We start from the raw sequence: 23,145 nt of genomic DNA on the forward strand, positions 1-23,145 counted from the left end.
TCTTTAACAGAGTTTGATAACTAAAGAAAGCAGGTCACTGAACTGCGATTTAATTCTAATAGTCTTGCACATTTTTTGAATGCTCATTTAAGCAGGATGGACATTGTTCCAGAAGCGAGTAGGTTTTCTGCCAGTTTGTGAGAAATGTTGCTCTCACTATATATTCCATAGGTTTTTGCAGGCTATTTGTTTACACATAATTTGGACAGAAATATTTTTGAATAAAACAGAAAAGAATACTTGGATATAGACAGTATTTTTAATCCAGGCTGTTCAGTGTCCCTTAGCCAGTTTGCTTTCTGCTTGAATCAGTGTTTTCATAAAGCCTTTGGTCTCTAATAAAAATGGAGTTCTCTCTTATGACCACCTGTCCAGCCTTGGTTTGAATGAAAGGCGGGTGTGTGTGTGATCTCAGACAGGGTCTGTGTTCCTCGGACGTGTCCTGCCTGGTGATGCGCTCGGAGATGAGGGCAGAGAGCCAGCCGCCCTCCCCCCTCCTCCCCCTCCCCCTCCTCCTCCTCCTCCTCACGTCTCCACGGTGAGTTCCCATGGCAACCTCCGCCTCCGCAGTGCTAGGTTTTACGTGATCCTCAGCAGACGACAGGCTGTGCGTGCAGCATATGCAAGCCCACCTTTATCTGAAGGAGAAACCGGCCATTTCGGCTCCGTAATTGGTTATTTACATTGTGCAGATAAATCAGCAGCTTTGAGGCTTTTGTGCATATCAAGAGAAGGGGGGCAGCAGGTCTAAAAACAGAGCGGTTGCTCGCTGAATATAGCCTGCCTGTTCTTCACAAGTAATTTGCTTTCTCAAACGGAATAACAACAACACTGAAAAATATCCTATTTCTCTTTGTTCGTATACGTTCAGTGCTATGGTCATTGTTAGGATTTTAGTATACGTTCGCCCGTCATTTCAGTCAAAAGGCTTCTTCTGTGGGTAACCGGGAGCTTTGTCTGGCGTTTCCAGTGTAAATTGCACATCCTGTTGATAGGGCTTGTTGTGAATAGCATGTCTGCATTGTCCATTATTACAGGCTGCCACTGCTCCTTCTAACTCAGGAACGTCCCCAGCAGGCATACCAGTCTGAGCAGCCATATTGAATTATAGCAGTGAACAGCCATAACGTATTATAACAGTGAGCAGCCATAATGCATTATTGCAGTGAGCAGCCATAATGATTATACCTGTGAGCAGCCATAACATATTATAACAGTGAGCAGCCATAATGCATTATTGCAGTGAGCAGCCATAATGATTATACCTGTGAGCAGCCATAACATATTATAACAGTGAGCAGCAATATTGCATTATTGCAGTGAGCAGCCATAATGATTATAGCTGTGAGCAGCCATAACATATTATAACAGTGAGCAGCCATAATGCATTATAGCAGTGAGCAGCCATAATGATTATAGCGGTGAGCAGCCATAGTGTGTTATAACAGTTAGCAGCCATAATTATTATAGCGCTGAGCAGCCACAACTTATTATAACATTGAGCAGCCATAATGCATTATAGCAGTGAGATTGATCAACACATAATCCAAAATGAAACATGTTCTCATTTCAAGATTATTTCTCTTTATTTCTCTTAAAGATCTCTTTCCAGATATTAAAAATAATAATTTTTGTTCAAACGCTTCTTAATTTTTTCTTTAGTTATTTATTTCTGTATTTTAAATACAATTAGTAAGTGTATTTAGTAAATTGTAATTACATCATAATTAAATCAGCTTTGTATTTTCCTATAAGCTGAATGCACATTTGTGAAGGAGAACGCGGTGCGTTCTTACTGAAAGGGAAACGATGGTATCTGTTGCAGTGATGTGCCGGGGGCATGGAGCCGCAGAGGAGGGGGGGGGGGTGGAGATTGGGGGGGGGGTGATCCCGCGTCTGTGAGAGATTTATATTGCGGGGCCTGGCGGTAGGGAAGCGCAGCCCAGGTCTCCCAGCCGCAGGGCTGCCCGAGCGCAGAGGGGAAGGCTGATGAAAGGGGGCGCAGGCAGCGGGAGGCGGCGCGATATTGAGATGGATTACCCCCGAGCCGGGGCTGATCCCGCGCTGTCGCTCCCGTCAGCGCCCCCTCCGCTAAATTGGAGTGGAAGGGGACAAGATGGATCGCGTGCTCGCGCTCGCCGGCCCGTAGCGGCCGGGCGACGCGGGAGTCTAATATGTTAATCATGTTATTCGGCCTGCCGACGCCACGCCCTTCAGAGAAACGAGAAGCAGGCCCGGCCCGCTCCCTCTCTCCGCGCTCGCCTCTCTCTCTCTCTCTCTCCTCCGGCAGGCCATTTATTTAATTTCATTACGTTTGACTTTGTTTGTTTTAGGAAATGGGTTGGAACGATGTTTTCTGCATTAGCTCGTCCTGATTGGATGCTCTGCTTTTGAAAGGCACCGTGTGTGAGGTGAATATTTTGCATCATGGGAAACGGGGGGCATCGCTCTTGTCCTACAGATCAGAGGAAGCTCCGTGTCCTGATGAGGAATCACTCACGCCTGGGTCAAAGCTTTATTTGAAAATTAACCCTTCAGACACCATTCAGTTGCTTCCTGTTTTCGAAGATACGCCTGTTTTCAACAATAGCTTTTATGTGTTTATTTTCTAGCCTGCTTGTGTCCCTGATATCCTTTCTGATCATGTTACACTTTAACAACAGTGGCATAGGGCACCAAAAACACCCTTTAGCTCAGAAGGCTAAAATTATCGTGTACCTGACATAAAGGGTGTTGTTTAACCCCCGGGTTATTGTCTGCCAACAGTGTGAGTGCTTTCCTTTCTTTAGCCTTCTGTTGCACAGAGCAGTCAGGTGTTCAAAAGCACGCTCGGTCAAAGTGAAGACTGGTAAAGTTAACTAAGCCATGCAGAGGTAGCTCATCACCCTTTTTCGCCATGAGACCAAAACCCTGTAGAGCGTCCCACAGCGGCAGTGACCTGACAGCCGTGTGCTCCCTGGGGTCCTCCTCGCCAGGGTGAAGAGCGTGTCCATGGCAACCGCCCTCAGCCCGCGCCTCGGCCGCCGCCCGCCCCGCCCACCCTGCTGCAGAAAAGCCACCCCCCGCCGTCCATGTTCGAGGACGCGGGGAAGGCCCTGCGCCGAGTCCAGCGCCACAAGAGGCTCCTGGAGGACAATCTGGAGGCCATCTTGAGGGCGAAGGACGGGGAGGCTCTGCACTGCCAGCTGGAGGCGCTGTGCTCCAACAGGTACGTCTCCGCCCAGCACCGTCCAGAACTGCGCCAGGGACCCCGCACGCCCGAGTGAGAGGGCAGCAGAGGCTTGCCTTACGACTGGCACAGCACAACCAGACCACGTCAGAACGCCCATGCCACACAGTCAACCTGATTCTGCCCGTATATCAGTCACTCTGAGTGTTCTCCGACACGACCGGCACAGCCTGTTTTACGCTATGAAATCAGCCGCTGTTTTAATGCCTTTTAACACGATAACTCGGTAACTTTACGTCTCAGGAAGCAGCGCAAGGATTCTGCTGCGCAGACACAAACTGGGCCTGCTGTCGGGCCTGTATTTGCACAAAATTTATTGAAAAACGTTATTGCTTTTTATCACGTTGGGAGGCACAAAGCTTTTTATCGCAGAAGCAATTTTGGAAAGGTTCTGGGTAACTTCCGGAGGTCGGGTCTGAGACGTAGCAGTGGAAAACAGGTTTACACTTCCTGGAAATAAGGTTGGCAATCCAATCTCTTTGATTTGTACAGGTTCAATATTAGCACAAAAAAGGGTGGAATTCTGAATCTCCAACATGCCTGCTGGGTTTTTTTACTTATCGAGACTTCTTTCCTAACTTAGTTTAAGGTCACCTACCTTTCTTGCACTGAAAGCTTTGCTGAAACTAGCGGATTTTAATGAATAATCTGTGTTGAATGACGGGTGTACGAGTGCCCGTTTCTGCGTTTGTTTGGAATCCATTGGAGTTCATTCCCTTCAGGTACGCTTGCTTCCACGGTCTGTTGAGAGCCAAAACAAAAGGCGCTGTTTCGCCGTTCTGACTTTGGCCCAAGCGAAGCATCCACTGACGAGTGAACCGTCTGTTACTGTTTTGAGTGCTTTGGTCTGTGGGGGGCTTGTGTTTCAGTTTGCTTTCATGTGATATTTGCAGCCTTCTGGCTAGGTGAAAATTCAGCGCCTCGCCCGTGACGTTTCCCCGGGAGCGTGAAAGGGTCAGACAGGAAGGTTCGGCTGCCCGTCAGAGACGTCCTTAAACGTCACGCATACGCGCTCATCCAGGGCATTGAAGCAGCCGCCGCTCGGACGGGCCGGCGGAATCCCGGCGTGTGGGGCGAGGGATGGTGAGGTCACCACTGCGACCCTTACGACCCAAGGCTTAAAGCGTGTGACGTTAGAGGCCTGGCAGACCGGGCGTGTTTGGACCCGCGCAGGGGAACGGAGATGAGCTTGGGCTCCTGGGCCGTGTTGCAAGCCTCGCCCTCTTCTCCTTCCTCTGCTTAGAACCGGGGGCACAATCACTGGTCGAAATATCGGCTCTCAAAATTGGCTTTAATATAGGAACCTTATGCAGCTCTGATTATAAGTGCAGTGTCTACATGCATGCACCCAAATGCACATACGCACGTACAATAATATGTGTGTGTGTGTGTGTGCATTGTTTGTGTATATGCAGTGCCCTTCAGAATTATTCACACCATCGGTAAAGACGAGCTCAAAAGGTTGTATAAAATAAGCAATGTGGTAGTGAACAAATTTTTATTCTAAAAAAAAAAGAGAAAATCCTGTTATTTGATGTTTTCTTTGGACGCGCGTGGTCCTCTGTGCGTGCGTTCGTGGTGTGGCTGCAGACGGCGGCGGATGGGGCTCTCTCGCGCGGGGCAGCGGAGGGGGGATGGGGAGGGGGGGCAGAGCGGGTTTGTGGAAAATCAATATTGCGGCAGGTCTGGCCTCGTCGCGCGAGTGACAGTAATCTCCCCGTGAGCCGGCTTAAGCCCCTCCTCCGAGGCGAGCCGCGGCGGCCCTGAGGAACGCCAGGGAGCCGCTAATGAGCCGGATTAGCGGGAAGGCTGGCGGCCCTCCCCGGCGCGGGCGCCTCCGATGGCAGCGGTGGCTCAGGGAAGAGGGCCGAGGGGGGAGAAGCCGGTCGGCCGCGTCTTCGTGGGCTCTGTCCCGTGGTTTCGTTACGTCTCGGGGAACGCCGGTGCGGTAAAACCCCCGGGCCTGGTGTTTCAGGGATGCTCTGGGACCTGTTTGCAGGCCCTTTTTCTGTGTCCTGGCTGAGGACTCTTCACCGGCTCCTTCTGTCTCACTCGTCTGCTCTCTGAAGATCTGGAGCCTTGTCTGGGCCCCTCTGCTCCTCCCTGCTTTTGGGGGTTCATCCTCAGCTGTGCTGCCCTGGGAAATGGGGAATAATTTGGGTGCTACACAGGATTGCCATTTTCAAAATAGGGTGGTGCTGGTCGTGGCTTCAAATTGAGGTATTTCAGTTCATTTCTGAACTTTGTCTTCCTTTGCCCGGTCTTCCTCAAAGGCAATAAACCATTAAAGCAGTCTACCAACAAAAAAAAAACAACTATTCACCTGCCTGCATCCTCCTCTGCATTAATGCAGACTGGGTTTAATGCATCCTCTTCTGCATTAATGCAGACTGGGTTTAATTCATCCTCTTCTGCATTAATGCAGACTGGGTTTAATGCATCCTCCTCTGCATTAATGCAGACTGAGTTAAATGCATCCTCTCTGCATTAATGCAGACTGGGTTAATGCATCCTCTTCTGCATTAATGCAGACTGGGTTAATGCATCCTCTCTGCATTAATGCAGACTGAGTTAAATCATCCTCTCTGCATTAATGCAGACTGGGTTAATGCATCCTCTCTGCATTAATGCAGACTGGGTTAATGCATCCTCTCTGCATTAATGCAGACTGGGTTAAATGCATCCTCTTCTGCATTAATGCAGACTGGGTTAAATGCTCCTCTCTGCATTAATGCAGACTGGGTTAATCACCCTCTTGCATTAATGCAGACTGGGTTTAATGCATCCTTCTCTGCATTAATGCAGACTGGGTTAAATGCATCCTTCTCTGCATTAATGCAGACTGGGTTTAATGCATCCTCTTCTGCATTAATGCAAACTGGGTTAAATGCATCCTCCTCTGCATTAATGCAGACTGGGTTAAATGCACCCTCTTCTGCATTAATGCAGACTGAGTTAAATTCATCCCCTTCTGCATTAATGCAGACTGGGTTAAATGCATCCTCTGCATTAATGCAGACTGGGTTAAATGCATCCTCTTCTGCATTAATGCAGACTGGGTTAAATGCATCCTCTTCTGCATTAATGCAGACTGGGTTAAATGCATCCTCTTCTGCATTAATGCAGACTGGGTTAAATGCATCCTCTTCTGCATTAATGCAGACTGGGTTAAATGCATCCTCTTCTGCATTAATGCAGGGTGGGTTAAATGCATCCTCTTCTGCATTAATGCAGACTGGGTTAAATGCATCCTCTTCTGCATTAATGCAGGCTGGGTTAAATTCATCCTCTTCTGCATTAATGCAGACTGGGTTAAATGCATCCTCTGCATTAATGCAGACTGGGTTAAATGCATCCTCCTCTGCATTAATGCAGACTGGGCATCTTAATGCCACACTGGTGAGGATTTGATGGTGACTGCAGCACCAGTCATTAGAGAAGTGCTCAATGAGCAGTGTTGTAGATAGCGATGCATAATGTTTGCGCTTTCTGATTTTGAGTGGCAAACAGCCTGCACTGCAGACTCCACATCTGCGCCCTCTCTCCTTCCTCCGGGTTCTCTGCAGAATCCCGGCTCCAGCGTCAGCGCTGCAGCCCTTTGTCTCCGCGGTGGCTGGCGCAGGACAGGTGAAGCGCTCCTTCAGCGCTCGTGTGTCGTCGCGCGTCGCGTTGGATTAGCGCGCCGCGCTGCAGCGCACAGAGACGCTCCTCGTCCCCGGCGTCGCCGTTCGGCAGCGAGGCGGTGCCGGGGGCTGTTCGCCACGCTCGGAGGGTCCGGTCTCCTCTCTCCGCCGTCCGTTCGGCCCGTCGCTAAGCATTAGACAAACGCCGTGGGCTTGTTTGTTTTTTTTTTTTGGGTGGGGAGGAAACCCATCTCCGTTAAGTGCTCTCGTCCAGAGAAGGAAGCGTGGAGGACAAGGCTGAGATATAATGTCAGGTCTGATTGCGGGCTCTGATTGAGAGCTGGCCTCGGAGCAGAATCCTGACTGCGGAGGGCTCAGCCAGATGAAACAATCACTTTGATTGGCGTCTGTCCGAGGCAGCCCGTACCTGGCGACGGCCAGCTCTTCCCTGCACCCAATAAACTCAGTGTGAAGTGTCAGCTCGCAGGTGAGGACCCTGCCGCATTCAGTTGGAGGTTGACAGCCCCACTTTAGCCTGGCTGGGTAAATACATAGCAAGCAGTCCACTTTGGAATTTCTGAAAGTGGATCATTCCATATCAATTAGAATTTGTAATGGAAGTTGTACCTTTTGGCAAACATATTTGGCTCTGTGCAAGTGACCTCTCCACAAATTGCACCAGATATTCATACTTAATTAAAGCCGTTTTCTTCACACTTTTTGTTAACCCCCCCCCCCCCCCCCCAAAAAAAAAGCTAAACGGGGAGCATTTGTTGATTACAGCGTAAATAGTCATTCTTATGTAAACCCATGGTTGTCACATCAGCATTTCATAAGGCTTCACGAATTCTGATATCTGCTACTCACTGATGCAAATTAATTATGCTGTTTAGCTACTGTGAGCGATGCATTATGATTCATACACTGTAACCCTTCCAGATGCTTTGACTTGAATAAATTAGTGACGTCATTTTTTTTTTGTTTTTCTGACTCATTGTAGTCTAGTGCTCAGTATTTTGTGGTGGAAAATGTTAACATGCAAATTTGAGTTGTCATTACATAAATAACATAAATACATAAACATACACAAATTACATAAATAACTCCTTTAGGTTTTTTTTTTTCCATTTTCATTTTATTAGCTAGATACAACTTAAACGGGTTAAGCTGTCTAATCATTCTGAAATTCTTAATTCTTTAATTCTCTAAATGAACTTTCCATAGGTTAATTCACATGCATATATGGGAGCATCTTATGCTAAATTGACTTGTGTATGTTGAGAAAGATTGTCGTTTGTGGGTTTCCCTGGATGGGGTTTATGGATAAGGCTGAGTGTTCTATTTATAAAGCATTATATGGATGGGGTTAGCTGTCAAAAAGCCTTTTTATTGCCAGCACGCATTCCTATTTTGGTCCCATGATGAGTATCTGTTTCAGGGAGAGGTTTATATCAGGAAATGCGCAATATAACTACAAACAATATCAGGAAATGTGCTAAATCAATTTTAACATAAATTCAACTCATCTAATTTGACTTTAACTTCACCGAATAAAATCAAACTGCCCATTAGTCGTGTTTTAATCCTTACTTGAGCCGAATAATTTATTTTACTGAATTTTTTAAACCAGTGAGCTTGCTCATTTTATAATTGAAGTCACAGTACACAGTTAAGTGATTTAAAGCTCTCTTTGCTCCACCTATATTATATTAGGGGTTTATGCAGCTCCACTCCCATCAGTATCAGGCTTGAGCCACGTCCAAACAAAGGCCTTCCCTGGGTGACTGACGCTGCCTGCCCGCTGGTTGCCTGTGAATGTCACGCTCTTGTCCTCGCTTCGGAGATAAGGGCATTAGGCAAAACGCTATCAGAGACGCGTTCATCAGCCGTGAGGTGTTTGTGACTCTGTACATTCAGCTGAAAGTCCTGTCTCTGGGGTGCCGAACCTGACAACTGGTGAAGCCCGGCGCCTGTGAATATTCATCAGTCCGCAAGAGCCACTTATCTGAATAACTTGGATATGTCTAGTGTCATAAAAGCCAATAATGCAGAGCCTGAATACAGTCCGGGTCCGTTCATGAATACGAAAGAGTGACCACCTCTCGAACTCTTAACTCAAGCAGCAACTTGGAGTCTTTAGAAAGGACAGGAGGAAGCACGCAGCATGCGGTCTCCCCAGTATTTAGCCGTCTCTTGCGCTGCTGTGTGCGTAGGTTTAGATTATATCCTGAGCGAAGCATCATGAGTGCTCAGAGGCAGCCCACGTACTCAGGAAGGAGCGCCTTTTACGGAGGGGAAATTGATTGGTTACTCGGATCGCATGAGTCTGCTGATCTTCACCTGTATATTTTTCTGTGGCATGGCAGTTTTTCTCAACAGGCTCCGATTTAATTTTAAGCAAAGTAAACAAAGTATTGTCCTCTTGTTCTTCCTCGGAGCTGAAAGACTTCTCCCCGTAAACAGAAGCCTGGCGGCGACATAGCTCAGGAGGTAAGAGCGGTTGTCTGGCAGTCGGAGGGTTGCCGGTTCGATCCCCCGCCCTGGGCATGTCGAAGTGTCCCTGAGCAAGACACCTAACCCCTAATTGCTCTGGTGAAAGCGAGGCATCAGTTGTAAAGCGCTTTGGATAAAAGCGCTATATAAATGCAGTCCATTTACCATTTACCATTGCCTAAATATCTGAAAATGTCGGCCCATTGTAGAGCGGTAATGGTGAGCTGGAGCCTACCGAAGGCAGCGTCTGTCCCGCCACGCCTAATGGCGGGCGGCCGGTCTGAAAGGGATAGCGTCGAAGGCGTTTCACAGGAAGTGCTTTTCGGGCCTGCGGCGCTCAGAGGCGCCGGGCGCTTTGATGGCTGGCTTGGTCAGCCAGGGCTGCGCGTGGCACATTTTCACCTCTAACAGGCAACACGGTTCTGGCGAGCGCTGTTTGGCTGTGACGCTGCTCCTGAGCCATGAACGCAGGCCCGAACCCTTCCCCGTCACCCCGTTCTCTCGTTCTGGCTTTTTGGTTCACTCCGGTCTCTCTCAAAACCCTTTTAAATGTTTCTGATGTGATCGTGTTTTTGTCTCTGCTTTTTTTGCTTTACGTCATTAGGCCAGGTTGCCACTCCCACCTGCTCTTGAGCAGCAGAGAGTGGGTTTAGCTCTATGTAAACATGAACTGAACGTGTGAAGCTGTCACCAGGTTCTCCCATCATTCTTTGGGTTGCAGAATGCATGCATCCCTGATTCACTGAAGGACATATCGGCCTTTCCTGCTGCTTCGTATCAGTCCAGTTCTGAAACTGCTTTTGAAGTCTACTTTCCAGCGATGCTGGTATAGAAGGATCAGTGAAAACCAAACAGTGCCAGATAAGTGTGAAGACACCAAATGATTTGAATAATTTTATGATTTTTAATTTGAATTTCACCAAATTTGTGAAGATAAGAGAGGGGTAGTACCGTACATTGCTGAAGCATCCTGCATTTTCAGGATTTAATTATACATGTCCATAGGAAGATCCAAATGTAAAAATGTACATTTAAAAATGTGTCATTTTTAAATTCCATAAATTCAGTACATAAATTCAGGGTATACATCAGGGCTTGTGTTCTAAAGAAAGCTTGAACTTTCATTTGAGCTTTAGCTTTTCCGCTTGGTTTGCTTTGTGAACGGTCCCTAAGGCTTTTGGGAGGAATTCCGCATGCTGGGTACGGTGCAGTTTTTTTGCTTTTGTTTTCATAAGAACCCTGGGGAAAGGTGTGAGGTTTGCATTCCCATCTTCCTTCATTTAAAAAAAATGTCCCACATGTTTGTTTGGCCCTGTTTGCCTCAGTCGTGTTTGGTTCATGACTGATTTCCATACGTGCGCACGTGAGTTGGAGTGTGTGGTGAAGTGCGGTGTGCTTCTTGGTGGAGAAACGGTGGTTGAAAAGCTCCATACTTATCTGCTGGCTAGTTAGAGTGGTTGGTAAGTGCAGGTTCCCGCCTGTATCCTGAAAGTGGGCCTGCCTGTTCTCTGTACTGGGGCCTCTCCAGGCCCCTTAAGGTGTGCTGCCTGCCATCTGCAGATAAAGCACAGCCTCAAACGGTGGCCAGAAGGGTACAACACCGTTGGCCCACTCCGTAGGGGGAGAAACAGTCATATTCAGAGATGTTTTTGTTCTTCAAAAACTAAAAACTAGAGAGGGTTAGTCTTGTGGGTGCGTGTGTGTTTATTTTATTCAGATCTTAGAAATTGCTTTAGAAATTTCTTCATGAAGCACTCTGTTGCACTTCCTTTGCTGAGGGCATCATAAAAAGTCAAATTTGACTGAGTGATTGCTTGATTGTAAGCAGCGCCGCTGTTTAGGCGACAGTTGAAATTGTATCCCTCTTGTAACACAAGCTCCTCGCAGAACCATTAGCTTAGGCGAGCTGAGCGCGGTTTAGAACTGTCTGGTGAACGCGCAATACCCAGCGTAATTTTCTCTGAGCGAAGAGCGACGCTCTGTGAGTTCCGTAGACTCCCAGAACAGAACAGAACTGAGTTAAAGTCTTAAAGTTGTTCCTGAAGGCCATCTTTAAATTCTGTGTACCTTTGTTTATGAATGCATAATGGTGATGCCGGCATTGGTTGTGTTACAGCAACAAAACATTTCCTGTGTTTGATGATGACACTCTCATACAAAAACCGTTTCTCCAGAGTATTTTCCCTCAGGCAGAGTGTGGAAAGACAGGCAGCTGGGATTTGGAAGTAACGCATGGATGAAACACATTTTTTCACCAGTCCCTGAGTAAAATGACAAATTAATGCTTGCATCTTGGATTAATGTACAGACAAAGCTACATTTGAAATGCGTGACCTGTTAGGTTAGCGATTGTGCCATGGATCTGCGAATGATATGGTTATTTTTATTTGCACACGCTGTGCTTTACTGAAGAAACCTTTTTTCCAAAATGTAAGTACGCTGATTCAAACAAGCCGGTATTGACTAGATTGTAAGTGTGTACAGTTGCAAAACCATTACAGGGGACATCTGGTTGAAATGGAGAAGCTGCTGTTATTTATGGTGTTTCGGTGCCAGAATGTGAGCCATTTTGTCCGTAGTCTCGCTTGGAATGGGGTTGCGGGGATAATTCTCCTTCATTTATCGCAAAGCAGAGCAGTCAGCCAAATCAGTTGACCAAGCCCAGATCCATAATGAATATCCTCGGGGGGGAAAAGGCTGAGGTTTGCAGTACGAACCCATTTTGCATTTGGAAGGAGAATTGGATTAGATGTGTTTGCCAAGGGTCCACTGTGCTGTCAGAAGGGACGTTCTGATATAGGGCCCTGCAGTGCACCCTGGGAAAGCACCCACAAGGCAGGATGGTGCTCTGTAGCTGGGGCAGCCACAGTAATGTACCTCAGGAGCATTTTGGGGTGGAAGGACTACTGCCAATCTGGTTTTAAAGATACTGAGACACTGAGAGTTTCAGTCAGTCCCATTACTGAATACAGTCAGACAATCGCTATGTCTGTCTATAGCACCAGATTGGTATGAACTGATTGGGTATGAACCAGTACCAGTAGCCCCTCTTTTCCATGGAGGAAGCAATGCATTCTGTTACTGTAGTGGCAAAGGTTTGCATTCTAAGGTCATACTGATGGCATTGAAAACTCCTAACCTTCTCCTTGTGATACAGACCCGGTTGCCGTTTCCATGACGGTTCGTGTTTATTAGGTCTCCTGGAGAGACTGGGGCTCTGCCGGTTTAGATACTCCCAACAGCATAACCAAAGTCAGCATAACCAGTCCCATAATGTAATACTCAGAGCCTGGACTCCCATAGCTGTAGCGGTCGCAGTAACGCTTGTGGCAGTGCCACTGTATCACGGGTCATTTAACGGCAGCTGCGTCTCAGGCTTTGTGGGAACGTGGGCTCAGCTCACAGCCGAGGCGCTATCCAGGGAACCCGCACATCACCCGTCCAGCCTCCGGCGCCGCCCGCTCGCTGCCTCTCCCGCCGGCCGCGCCGGCCCGTGCCCGTGACCGTCGCTCTAAGATGGCGCCCGCGGGTCGGAGGCTCGGGACGAGCGGGCGCAGAGACACGCAGTCTGACTGATGCAGTTTCCCTCTCCTTTAATCGCTCTGATCTTCTCCTCTGCGGAAAGGTTAGGGGCTGAGGATGCCAGATGCTGCTTGTTTTTCAGGCTCGGGGGGGGGGCGGGGGGGTTGCGCGACGAGAGGGGAACTGTGGGAAACGGTTTACGACGCGCTTTACGATCCGGAGGCTTGATAGATTCATTCATTTTGGTCGGTGACACGGCACAATGCGACTGGAGCACAGTTTCATACGCGGCATCCTCCGTGCTAAAAGATTAATGAAGCCGTGTGCACTCATAAAGGCTCTCATCCTTTCCCTTGCGTTAGTATTTTTTTATTTTTTACTTCATGCCCCCACCCCCCCCCCTTTTTTTAACGATGATATGCTCTGTTACTGTTCTAGGCAAAAGTAACATTTTATTAGATTTTCTTAACCATAGATTTTATCCTGTGGCGTCTGAAAGGAGGGAAATTAAGCTGATAATTAGCCATTTCGGTGCTGAATCTGACCTAATGTCAGGCTTTCTGAAGCTTTGAGCTCGAGTGTATCCGCGGTGGTTATCGTCGAGCATCGTGTTTTCCGTGCTCAAACAGCTGTAAAGGCAGGGTGCATTCTGTGCCCAAGTGCTTTCTAATTGATTCAAATAATCACTGTCGTTTGGGCTTGTGCACGCACTGTAAACACGGGGGTATACGTGGCTCCCCGTGTGAGGAACTGAAAAAGTAAAGGCTCTACTTTGGAGCCGCGAGGTCTCGTTCTCTTTGTCCTTTTCTCAAAGCGGACCTCTTCGCTCGGTGTCTCTGCATTTCTTGCGTTGTCGTTTTGTCCTCTTCATACTGCATTACGTTTCATCAGTAACCTTGACTCTTTTATCTCTTTATCATTGCCTCCTGCAAACCCATGTGATTTTCTTAAAACCTTGTACGCGCTTCTTATAATTATTTTTTGCAAGCTTTATCCATTCCCTTGTTTCTGAGCAGACTTGATTGTATGTGATTTATTATTCTGTATTAACATTTATTATTGGCATTAGCAGTGTATATTATATACTCATTATTATAGTAGAACTTTCATTCTCCCCTTTTTACTTTGTCATTTTAATTGTAGACTTTTCTTGTATTGTGAGTTAATGGTATTATTGTTATTATTTCTTGGTTGTCAATATTGTCTTGGTTTTGAATATCTGAACTGGCATGTATACTGTAATTTTCCTGATATTTTTTACATTTGTTTTTTTTCTGTGCAAGGTGTATGTTGTTACTGCTCTGCAAATAACATTTGTTTAGTGAATATTTTGCTCTTGCGGCTGCGCTGTTGCTTCACACTCAGGCAGTGTATTTTTTCAGGTGTTAAATGCAGCTGTGCAGGACTCGTTATTAATGGCTTTGCTGGCACGCTCCGCTCCGGTGTAATGGGTTTTTTCAGCTCTCTGTGGTATATCAGTCCTTTCCAGAATTGTGGGTTTTGCATATCTGACGGTTTTCCCCGTATGTGTGAAAGTAAACGCCGTTGTGTGGGGCTGAAATGCATCGGTGTGAGTGCAGGGTGAAGAGCAGGACGGCCTAATCTGCGTACACGCAGGCGGGCCGGCGTGAATGCGGCGGGCCGTTAATTAGCCAGCGCTCGCTGCGATGCGGGCGAAGCGCGGAGGCGGGCGACTGCGAGCGGACAGATTGCAGCCGGCGCGGTCGGAGTGATGGATGCGGCGGCTTTGTCTCCGGCGGAACGGCGGGCCGCACAAACAGGAGGGAGAGAAAGCCCATTGTCAGGACGCGTGTCGCCGGTGTAGGAGTTTCCCGGGGAGAGATCAGCCGATGATATTGTAAATGTCGCTGTCGCTCAGAGACACGGCTCTACAAAAGGTTGTGGGCTGGGCTTTGTGTGAATTGTCATATCGGGACATGGGCTGTGGTGAATTGCTTTCCTGCTTTAGCGGTTGGGCTAACGCGGGCGGCGGCTAACCTGGGGGTTCGGGCACCCTCTCGCTCCTGCTGTCTCTCGGACACGGGAGCAGCGCTGCTGCTCTTCTGCGTTTCGTGTTCTTCTGGATGGAAGGCTGCTCTTCCTTTGTTTTGTTCTGTTTTGCATTCCCCTCGGTGGTCTGTTGGCCGGTTCAGTGTCCTGTTTCCATACTAACTTCATTGCAGATAAAATAAAAATAAAGTTTTGTTGCCCCCACCCGACCCCCCCCCCCACCTCCCGAATTGGAACCAGATGGCTATGTGCAGCGCTCCTCATGATTCAGATTACAGATGTATTATTTAGGGAATGGTACTGTTGAATATTCAGCAGTCTCTGGAGTCTCAGGAGTCTTCACTATTTATCAGGAACCCTATATTTTGGTTTTCATTTTATAGCAAATAAATGAAAAGAACGGAAGTTCCAAGTGTACCACGATGTCACAGCTGTGGTGCTGAATATCGTGTTCTCTTAACTGGAGAATCTTAGGTTCCGTCCATAGAACAGGCAATTTCTTCTAGATTCTAGATAAGGGTGCCTGCTTTCCATCAAATGCTGTATTTAAAAATAATGTAAATGTGTGCATGTGTGTGTATGTGTATGTGTGCATGCACGTGTGTGTGTGTATGTGTGCATGCACGTGTGTGTATGTCTATGTGTGCATGCACGTGTGTATGTGTATGTGTGTGTGCATGCACGTGTGTGTGTGCGTGTGTGTGTGTTTTCTGAGTGAATAATTTACAGTGCCACAGCGTGGGTGAGTCCAGCAATCAGCACTGTTACCGCTATCCCTTAAGCACTGTGCTGGACCTGAATTATAATTCAGCTGTGTGAAAGCAAAATAGACCATTGTTTTAAATACTTCTGCAGGAATCAAATTCCTTCTGATTGGCACAAAATTAAGAAATCTATTTTCATGAAGATCCAAAACAAAATTCTTTCTTATTATTGTACATTTTGGCTCGTAAAATGTTTTGTTGAAAATGCTCAGGAATATGAAGAATAGTTTCACATTTTCCATTAAAATGTTAAAACTTAGTTGAATCTTGAGGTAACCATTCTCAACTGAAGCTAAAAATATATAGAACAGACGCTGATGCACAGCACAATAACTAATCCATGAAAAAAGATCAACTGAATTTCTCAGTTAAAAGTAAGATTGAAATGTACTGTAACAAAAACATGCAGAATATTTGACCCAGGCTTGTGGCTAAGAAGGTACAAGTCTATACAGAAAATATGGATATAATAACTAAAATAAGAATTCATGATTATTTCTTGTTTTACTGTAAAGGGGCTTTAGGGTATAAAAGTATGCTGGGTTTTTCAGCATGTACTTGAGTAATGGTACCAGTACAGTAAACGTTAATCCAACATTACATACAGTGAAGCACATTGGCAGATTAGTGCTATCTTGAAAGCTGTATCTTGGAAGCAACCTCTCACGTACCACCTGTCTAGACAAACATAATAATATGTATGTTTGATAATAACCATCAAACACGCGACACAAAAACCATCACACACACAATCTCTATCTCTGTCTCTCCACAGCAAAATAGGAAATTGAGTTACTTCACCTCATAGACTTGACTTGAACATAGCTGGTGACTAATGCTGTTTGTGGTACATTGTGCCCTGTCGAAATGATGAAGCAATGATTCACATTTTTCATATTCAGGAAATAAAGGTTCTCATGGAATGTTTTTACTACATGCGTACAGATGGTTGTCTTCGCATGGGCGGCTGGCTGCCCACGAGTCTTGCCGCTCCTGTTGGAGCTCAGCGTTTATTTCCTGTGAAAGCGCGGCGGCGCTGCATTGTTCTTCCGCACGTTTACGCTCAAATTCTGCTGCGCCGTGAGATTTGCTCTCTAAGCAGCTTTTCCTGAGTAAGGTTTGGACGTGGACCAACTGTCAACTTGGTCGGGCCATTTCAGTTGTTTTAATATGGCCCACTTTAGTTGCTAATTGTGGTGTTATAAAATATGCATTGCTCGGTATTGCTTGGGTAGAAATGCCCAACTGATTCAACCTAATGAGAGCCAACAATATCCTCATTCCATTTCCTTTCTCTGTTTATCCCCACTGTATGAGCACTTTCAGCTTCTGAATAATACAGCTATGAATGGAACCGACGCTACCCCATACAATAGTTGGCCCCTAAATAGCCGCATAAAAGATGAATAGGTATGCTCAAGAGGACAAGCGATGTAACTGTGACTGCCTGGTTTGCGGCATTTTGGCAGGTGCGGCGGGTTACGCGGAGTTTAATATCTGAAGGTGGTTCAGTGCCTGTCTTTTCTGGTTTTCAGGGGCGCCAAAGAGGCGGTGAGGATAAAGAAGACCGTGGACGCCTGGATCAGCACTCTCTCAAAGGAGATCCAGGTGAGCTGGGCTCCCGCTGGCGAACCCTGCTCTCCCCGTGATATCTTTCTCATAGCGGACAGAGCTGCGAGGCCGTTGCTTCAGCCTTGGGCTTGTAACCAGATGCGTGCAAGTTCCATTCCCAGTTGGGAAGGGCCTCTGAGTTTATTTCATTTTGAATAATCGCTGAGGCGAAGTATCTTGTGTTAAGAATGTAGTGACAGTTCCGAAGCAACGATTGAAACCCTCGACCGTTTGGTAGACGTCTGCGTCTAACGAGAAAATTGCGCGTGAGGTCCGGAGTTCCCCGAGGTCCCCAAACGGAGCCTGTATGGAGCGAGCGTTCGGAGAGGAGAAGGCCTGACTTGGGTTTCTCTGAGCTCTGGCCCTGTCGGCGGCTGCACATGAGCTCCCCGCTCCTCAGCTGGTTCTGCGGAGGCCTTGGAACGGTGGAGCGCTGTTCCTCGCCCTGGAAACGGCCCTGGGGGGGGGGGGGGGTCTCCACATCAGCCTTTCTGGCCCCCGTGCCATCACTCCACTCCGGGGAGCGCTGCCAGGCCGTTCCGCCCGGGTTCTCTGCCCTGTTGGCAGGGGAGCCTCGGCTCAGGCGCGCCACTGGGGAACGAGCCCGGCCTTCGGAAGACTGCTGCAGAGAGAGAGAGAGAGAGAGGGGGGGGGAGAGAGAGAGAGAGAGAGAGAGAGAGAGAGAGGGAGAGAGAGAGAGAGAGAAAGAAAGGGAGAGAGAGAGAGAGGTTGGTGATGGTGGCCCACTTGTTTGCTTGCAGCCCTTGAGCACTTTCAGTGATTGCAGAAGGAGAAGTTAGCCTGAGGGAAGGAAAGAATAAGGAGGACTGGAGGAGCAAAAACAAATGGGCTAAGATGAATGGTTGGCCAATCAAGGAGCGAAACACGGTCAAGTAATCTGCTGGCAGCATTCCTTTGCCGAGGACGGACCCACGCAGGCCGCGAGGTCAGGGCTGAGAAACAGCTCAGCGTTAGCACTGCGTCACCGGCAACTGAGAGCCAGCACCAGACATCATCTGTAGGTGCCGATTGTGTTTTTGAGAATGCTGTTTCTTCGCGGTCTTTCACCGAGTTTGTTTCTCATTTAAAAGCTATTATGGTCTCGGTTGAATGAGTGTCCTTTGCCGTGTCGATTCCCCGAGGCTGAATTCCGAGCGTTTCTGAGAAGTGGCCGCTTTCCTCCCCCAGGCTGAAATGGGAAGAGAGGACTCTGCGGCACGAACAGCCGAGAGGGACAAAGGGAGCCGCGGAGGTTCGCCGCTGAAGGGCGGGGGGGCCAAGGACCTGGGCCCGCTGAAAGAGGGGACAGGCGCGGCCGGGAGCAGGGCCAGACCTGCAGGAAGAAAGCCCTTTCAGAGAGGGGCCCAAGGACACGCCCCTGAGGCACAGCACAAACACCTCGCCCCCTCTCTGAAGACCAGGGGTCCCCACCAGCCGGTGAGTCACCCCCCCTCCACCCCCCCCAGCGCACACATGTTGGCTGTGCTCACTGCCTTCTCCCTCACACCACCAAACACCCCACCGCCCACCACTTTGATAAAATCCCTTTCTTTTTCCAGTTTCTGTAGTATCCCCCAAGTTATCATTACTGATAATAGTAAAACGTGTCATTTTATAATATACCACTCACACATCTCTATTTTCCCTTTTCAAATGACAGTAGGAATACCACGAGGCTTGTTTGTGTGTCCACAGCTCTTAAACACAATCTGACTGAATTTTCCCTGCCCCTCAGGGTCTTTAGATGTTCCTGTTTTTGGCAGCTGTATCAGACATTTGACCACCTGTACAAAAAAAAGCCAGCCCTCGCAGCTTTTACTCCTGTTTTAACTGGTTATGTAATAACAGCGTTCCTGTAAATCATTTTTATGTGCTGTTGTGTTATTTTCATAGGCAGCAAGGCATCAGGAGGACTCAGCACCAGTCCTAGAAGGCCGCAGTCCACCTAACAAGTTTTTGGCAGTCAGTCAGTTTATGTCAGGATTGCACCATGTGCATTATTATTAATAAAGAACATCATGTCTTAAAATGTGTTAGTGCATCCCCTATCAGTTTTAATTACACATGATAGAATGTTTAATTAGAACTCATTATGTATAAAAAAATATAAAATTAGAAAAATTTTATTCAGTTTTAGTTGGACATATCTAGCAGGTGACTATTACAAAGGATATTTGTAGATGCTTGATATGTCAAATCAGTCATGCTGCTTTATTTATAAAATCCCTGCTGTGGTTCTGTGTGTTGATGCTTGATTTAAATTCATCGGAGGTGACAGACAGTGTCTCCATCTTCATGTGTACCATCTTCCCCCGCTTATCTGTCGATCCGAGCGCAAACATAGTGTTCGAAGGCTTCGGCTGCGGCCCCCCCTAACAGACGAGCTCTGTGATGGAGCCGCACGTTGGCTCCCACATCCGTTTACCATAAAGGAGGCGAGCTCGCTGGTCCAGACCGAACACAGCCCCGCTTATCGCTAACCGCCACACGTCTCTGATGTTTTCCGCCGTCCATCGAGTCACCCTGGATCCCCGAGAAACGCGCGGAGCCTAGCAACCCGGCCTTCTGCCGTTGCTATGCGCACGGCCTGCCGCCGTGGCTCTGACAGGGTCTGGACCGCGCCCTCGACGCGGAGCGGGGACTGAAGCGCGTGCGAGAGCACGTAGCCGCCCGAGCCAGGCTTTCGTCTCCGTACCCAGAATATTTTAACTGGGAGGCGTTCGCGTTTTCCGAATGTTGTTTGTTTAGTGGAATTGTTTTTCTTTTGAATGCGTGCTTCACATCACAAGCCTGCTGATTGGGTGAAAGCACTTTAAAATGCAAGTAAAAATGCATGTGCCTGGGCTTAGCAATTTGTTTTTGTTTTTTTTTGCTAGTTCTCAAGTATTCCGCAGGAATTTAAACTGCACACGTGATATTTCACATTTCGTGAGATCGTTCAGTTTTGTCAGCTGGATAGGCAGAAGTGGGGGAACTGAAAAATGACCAAAATTCTTTGCACTCACTTCGACCCCAGTGAAAGCTCAACCAAACTATTTTATCATTTGTTCAGATGTCACAAATTAGATGGGAGTTGAGTCAGTTTGTATTGACATACAATACATACGTTATATATCCTATTGCCAAGATAATGCCATCTCCTTTTGTCCCCCTGTGTTTCCCTGTATTGTAAGATACATGGCATCGATACCTTAGCAAGCAGGGCTAATCTCTTTATAATCATGCATTTTACTCGTATCCCAGATTTCACCTTTTGTAAGGCTGCATGGTTTTCATTACAGAGGCTATTTGGAGCGTCCAAGTCTGAAAAGGAGGACGAGGAGTATTTGATGAAGGTCTACGGGAAGGCGCTGTACGACGGCCATCGGAGAACGCTGAAGAAGGCCCCCTACCTCCGCTTCAGCTCCCCCTCCCCGAAATCCAAACCCCAGCGGCCGAGGGTGGTGGAGAGCGTCAGAGGTGAGCGAGCCGTCGTAGGGGCGAGCGGCAGTACGCCCTGCTGGCCTCTCCGCCGTCTCTGAGCCCGTCTGGTGGGGCGGCGGTGAGACGAGCGTGAGCGCTCGCTGTCTGGTGGGGCGGCGGTGAGACGAGCGTGAGCGCTCGCTGTCTGGTGGGGCGGTGGTGAGACAAGCGTGAGCGTGCACGCTCGCTGTCTGGTGGGGCGGTGGTGAGACGAGCGTGAGCGTGCGCGCTCGGTGCCTGGTGGGGCAGTGGTGAGACGAGCGTGAGCGTGCACGCTCGCTGCCTGGTGGGCGGCGGTGAGACGAGCATGCACGCTCACGCTCGCTGTCTGGTGGGGCGGTGGTGAGACGAGCGTGAGCGTGCACGCTCGCTGTCTGGTGGGGCGGTGGTGAGACGAGCGTGAGCGTGCACGCTCGCTGTCTGGTGGGGCGGTGGTGAGATGAGCGTGAGCGTGCACGCTCACTGTCTGGTCGGATGGCGTGAGACAGCGTGCACGCTCACGCTCGCTGTCTGGTGGGGCGGCGGTGAGACGAGCGTGAGCGTGCACGCTCGCTGTCTGGTGGGACGGCGGTGAGACGAGCGTGAGCGTGCACGCTCGCTGTCTGGTGGGGCAGCGGTGAGACGAGCGCGAGCGTGCACGCTCGCTGTCTGGTGGGACGGCGGTGAGACGAGCGTGAGCGTGCACGCTCGCTGTCTGGTGGGACGGCGGTGAGACGAGCGTGAGCGTGCACGCTCGCTGTCTGGTGGGGCGGCGGTGAGACGAGCGTGAGCGTGCACGCTCGCTGTGTGGGGGGCGGCGGTGAGACGAGCGTGCACGCTCGCTGCCTGGTGGGACGGTGGTGAGACGAGCGTGAGCGTGCGCGCTCGGTGCCTGGTGGGGCGTGGTGAGACGAGCGTGAGCGTGCACGCTCGCTGCCTGGTGGGGCGGCGGTGAGACGAGCATGCACGCTCACGCTCGCTGTCTGGTGGGGCGGCGGTGAGACGAGCGTGAGCGTGCATGCTCGCTGCCTGGTGGGGCGGCGGTGAGACGAGCATGCACGCTCACGCTCGCTGTCTGGTGGGGCGGCGGTGAGACGAGCGTGAGCGCGCACGCTCGCTGTCTGGTGGGGCGGCGGTGAGACGAGCGTGAGCGTGCACGCTCGCTGTCTGGTGGGGCGGCGGTGAGACGAGCGTGAGCGTGCACGCTCGCTGTGTGGTGGGGCGGCGGTGAGACGAGCGTGCACGCTCGCTGCTGGTGGGACGGTGGTGAGACGAGCTGAGCGTGCGCGTCTGGTGCCTGGTGGGCAGTGGTGAGACGAGCGTGAGCGTGCACGCTCGCTGCCTGGTGGGGCGGCGGTGAGACAGCATGCACGCTCACGCCGCTGTCTGGTGGGGGCGGTGAGACAGCGTGAGCGGCATGCTCGCTGCCTGGTGGGCGCGGTGAGACGCGTGAGCGTGAGCTCGCTGCCTGGTGGGGCGGTGAGCGAGCTGCCGTCACGCTCGCTGTCTGGTGGGGCGGCGGTGAGACGAGCGTGAGCGCGCACGCTCGCTGTGTGGCGGGGCGGCGGTGAGACGAGCGTGAGCGTGCACGCTCGCTGTGTGGCGGGACGGCGGTGAGACGAGCGTGAGCGTGCACGCTCGCTGTCTGGCGGGACGGCGGTGAGACGAGCGCTCACGCTCACGCTCGCTGTGTCCTCCAGCCGTGATTAACTGCCGTCCTGCGCTCGGCGCGGTAAATCCAGGCGAATTAAAACCCTGCGTTTCGCTGTGAAAAACAACCTGAGGGACGCTTCTGCTCTTTTTTACTGCCGTTTCAATTCTCCTGAAACGCTATTTGCATATTTGGCCGCGGCTTTTCTGCATATATTGTTCTTGTCCTACCTTGAGCTCTCTCTCCATAACCGACAGGAGTGTGTTCGGAGGATGCTTGTTACCCCCTTGTGTCAGCTGCGGCCTTATTTATGTTAGCGTCTCTGCGTGCGTTCTCACGGTAGAGACGCTGTAAACTGGGAGAGGATTAATTAGGGCCGCTGACGGTGAGCAGCGGCTGTTTGGATCGCGGATCGCGCCGTTTGGATTCGGGCGTGCGCTCCTGCTCGTTATGGCAGCGTTGTTTTAACCTGACGTCCCGCCCCTCTGGGAGCTCCTCAGCGAGCGCTGGCCGCTCCGTCCCGCGCCTGTGTTCACCTGGCTCTGCGCTCAAACGCGTCGCGCCGCGGCGTTCCCCAGCCGTTTCCACGGCGTTCCCCAGCCGTTTCCACGGCGTTCCCCATCCGTTTCCACGGCGTTCCCCAGCCGTTTCCACGGCGTTCCCCAGCCGTTTCCACGGCGTTCCCCAGACGTTTCCACGGCGTTCCCCAGACGTGCCCTGTCCAGTCACACGCTCCTTCTCTCACATCCTGAATGTAAACCTGAACCTGCGGAGAAACACCACATTCATACCCTGATATTA

At 49.6% G+C, this 23,145-nt stretch overlaps 1 protein-coding gene across 9 annotated transcripts in view; it reads left to right on the forward strand.

Moving 5' to 3' along the window:
• Window positions 1-23,145, forward strand: part of kiaa0586 (KIAA0586 ortholog) — a 204,575-nt gene that overhangs the window by 90,762 nt on the left and 90,668 nt on the right. For all 9 annotated transcript variants that reach the window (XM_064336570.1, XM_064336561.1, XM_064336598.1 and 6 more), the window contains 5 exons: window positions 416-538; window positions 2,976-3,208; window positions 17,177-17,249; window positions 18,441-18,689; window positions 20,534-20,711. In XM_064336570.1, the coding sequence (XP_064192640.1) occupies window positions 416-538; window positions 2,976-3,208; window positions 17,177-17,249; window positions 18,441-18,689; window positions 20,534-20,711 (856 nt within the window). The remainder of the gene's footprint in view (window positions 1-415; window positions 539-2,975; window positions 3,209-17,176; window positions 17,250-18,440; window positions 18,690-20,533; window positions 20,712-23,145) is intronic.

The sequence above is a fragment of the Anguilla rostrata genome, chromosome 1 (assembly GCF_018555375.3).
Source record: "Anguilla rostrata isolate EN2019 chromosome 1, ASM1855537v3, whole genome shotgun sequence".
NCBI lineage: Eukaryota > Metazoa > Chordata > Actinopteri > Anguilliformes > Anguillidae > Anguilla > Anguilla rostrata.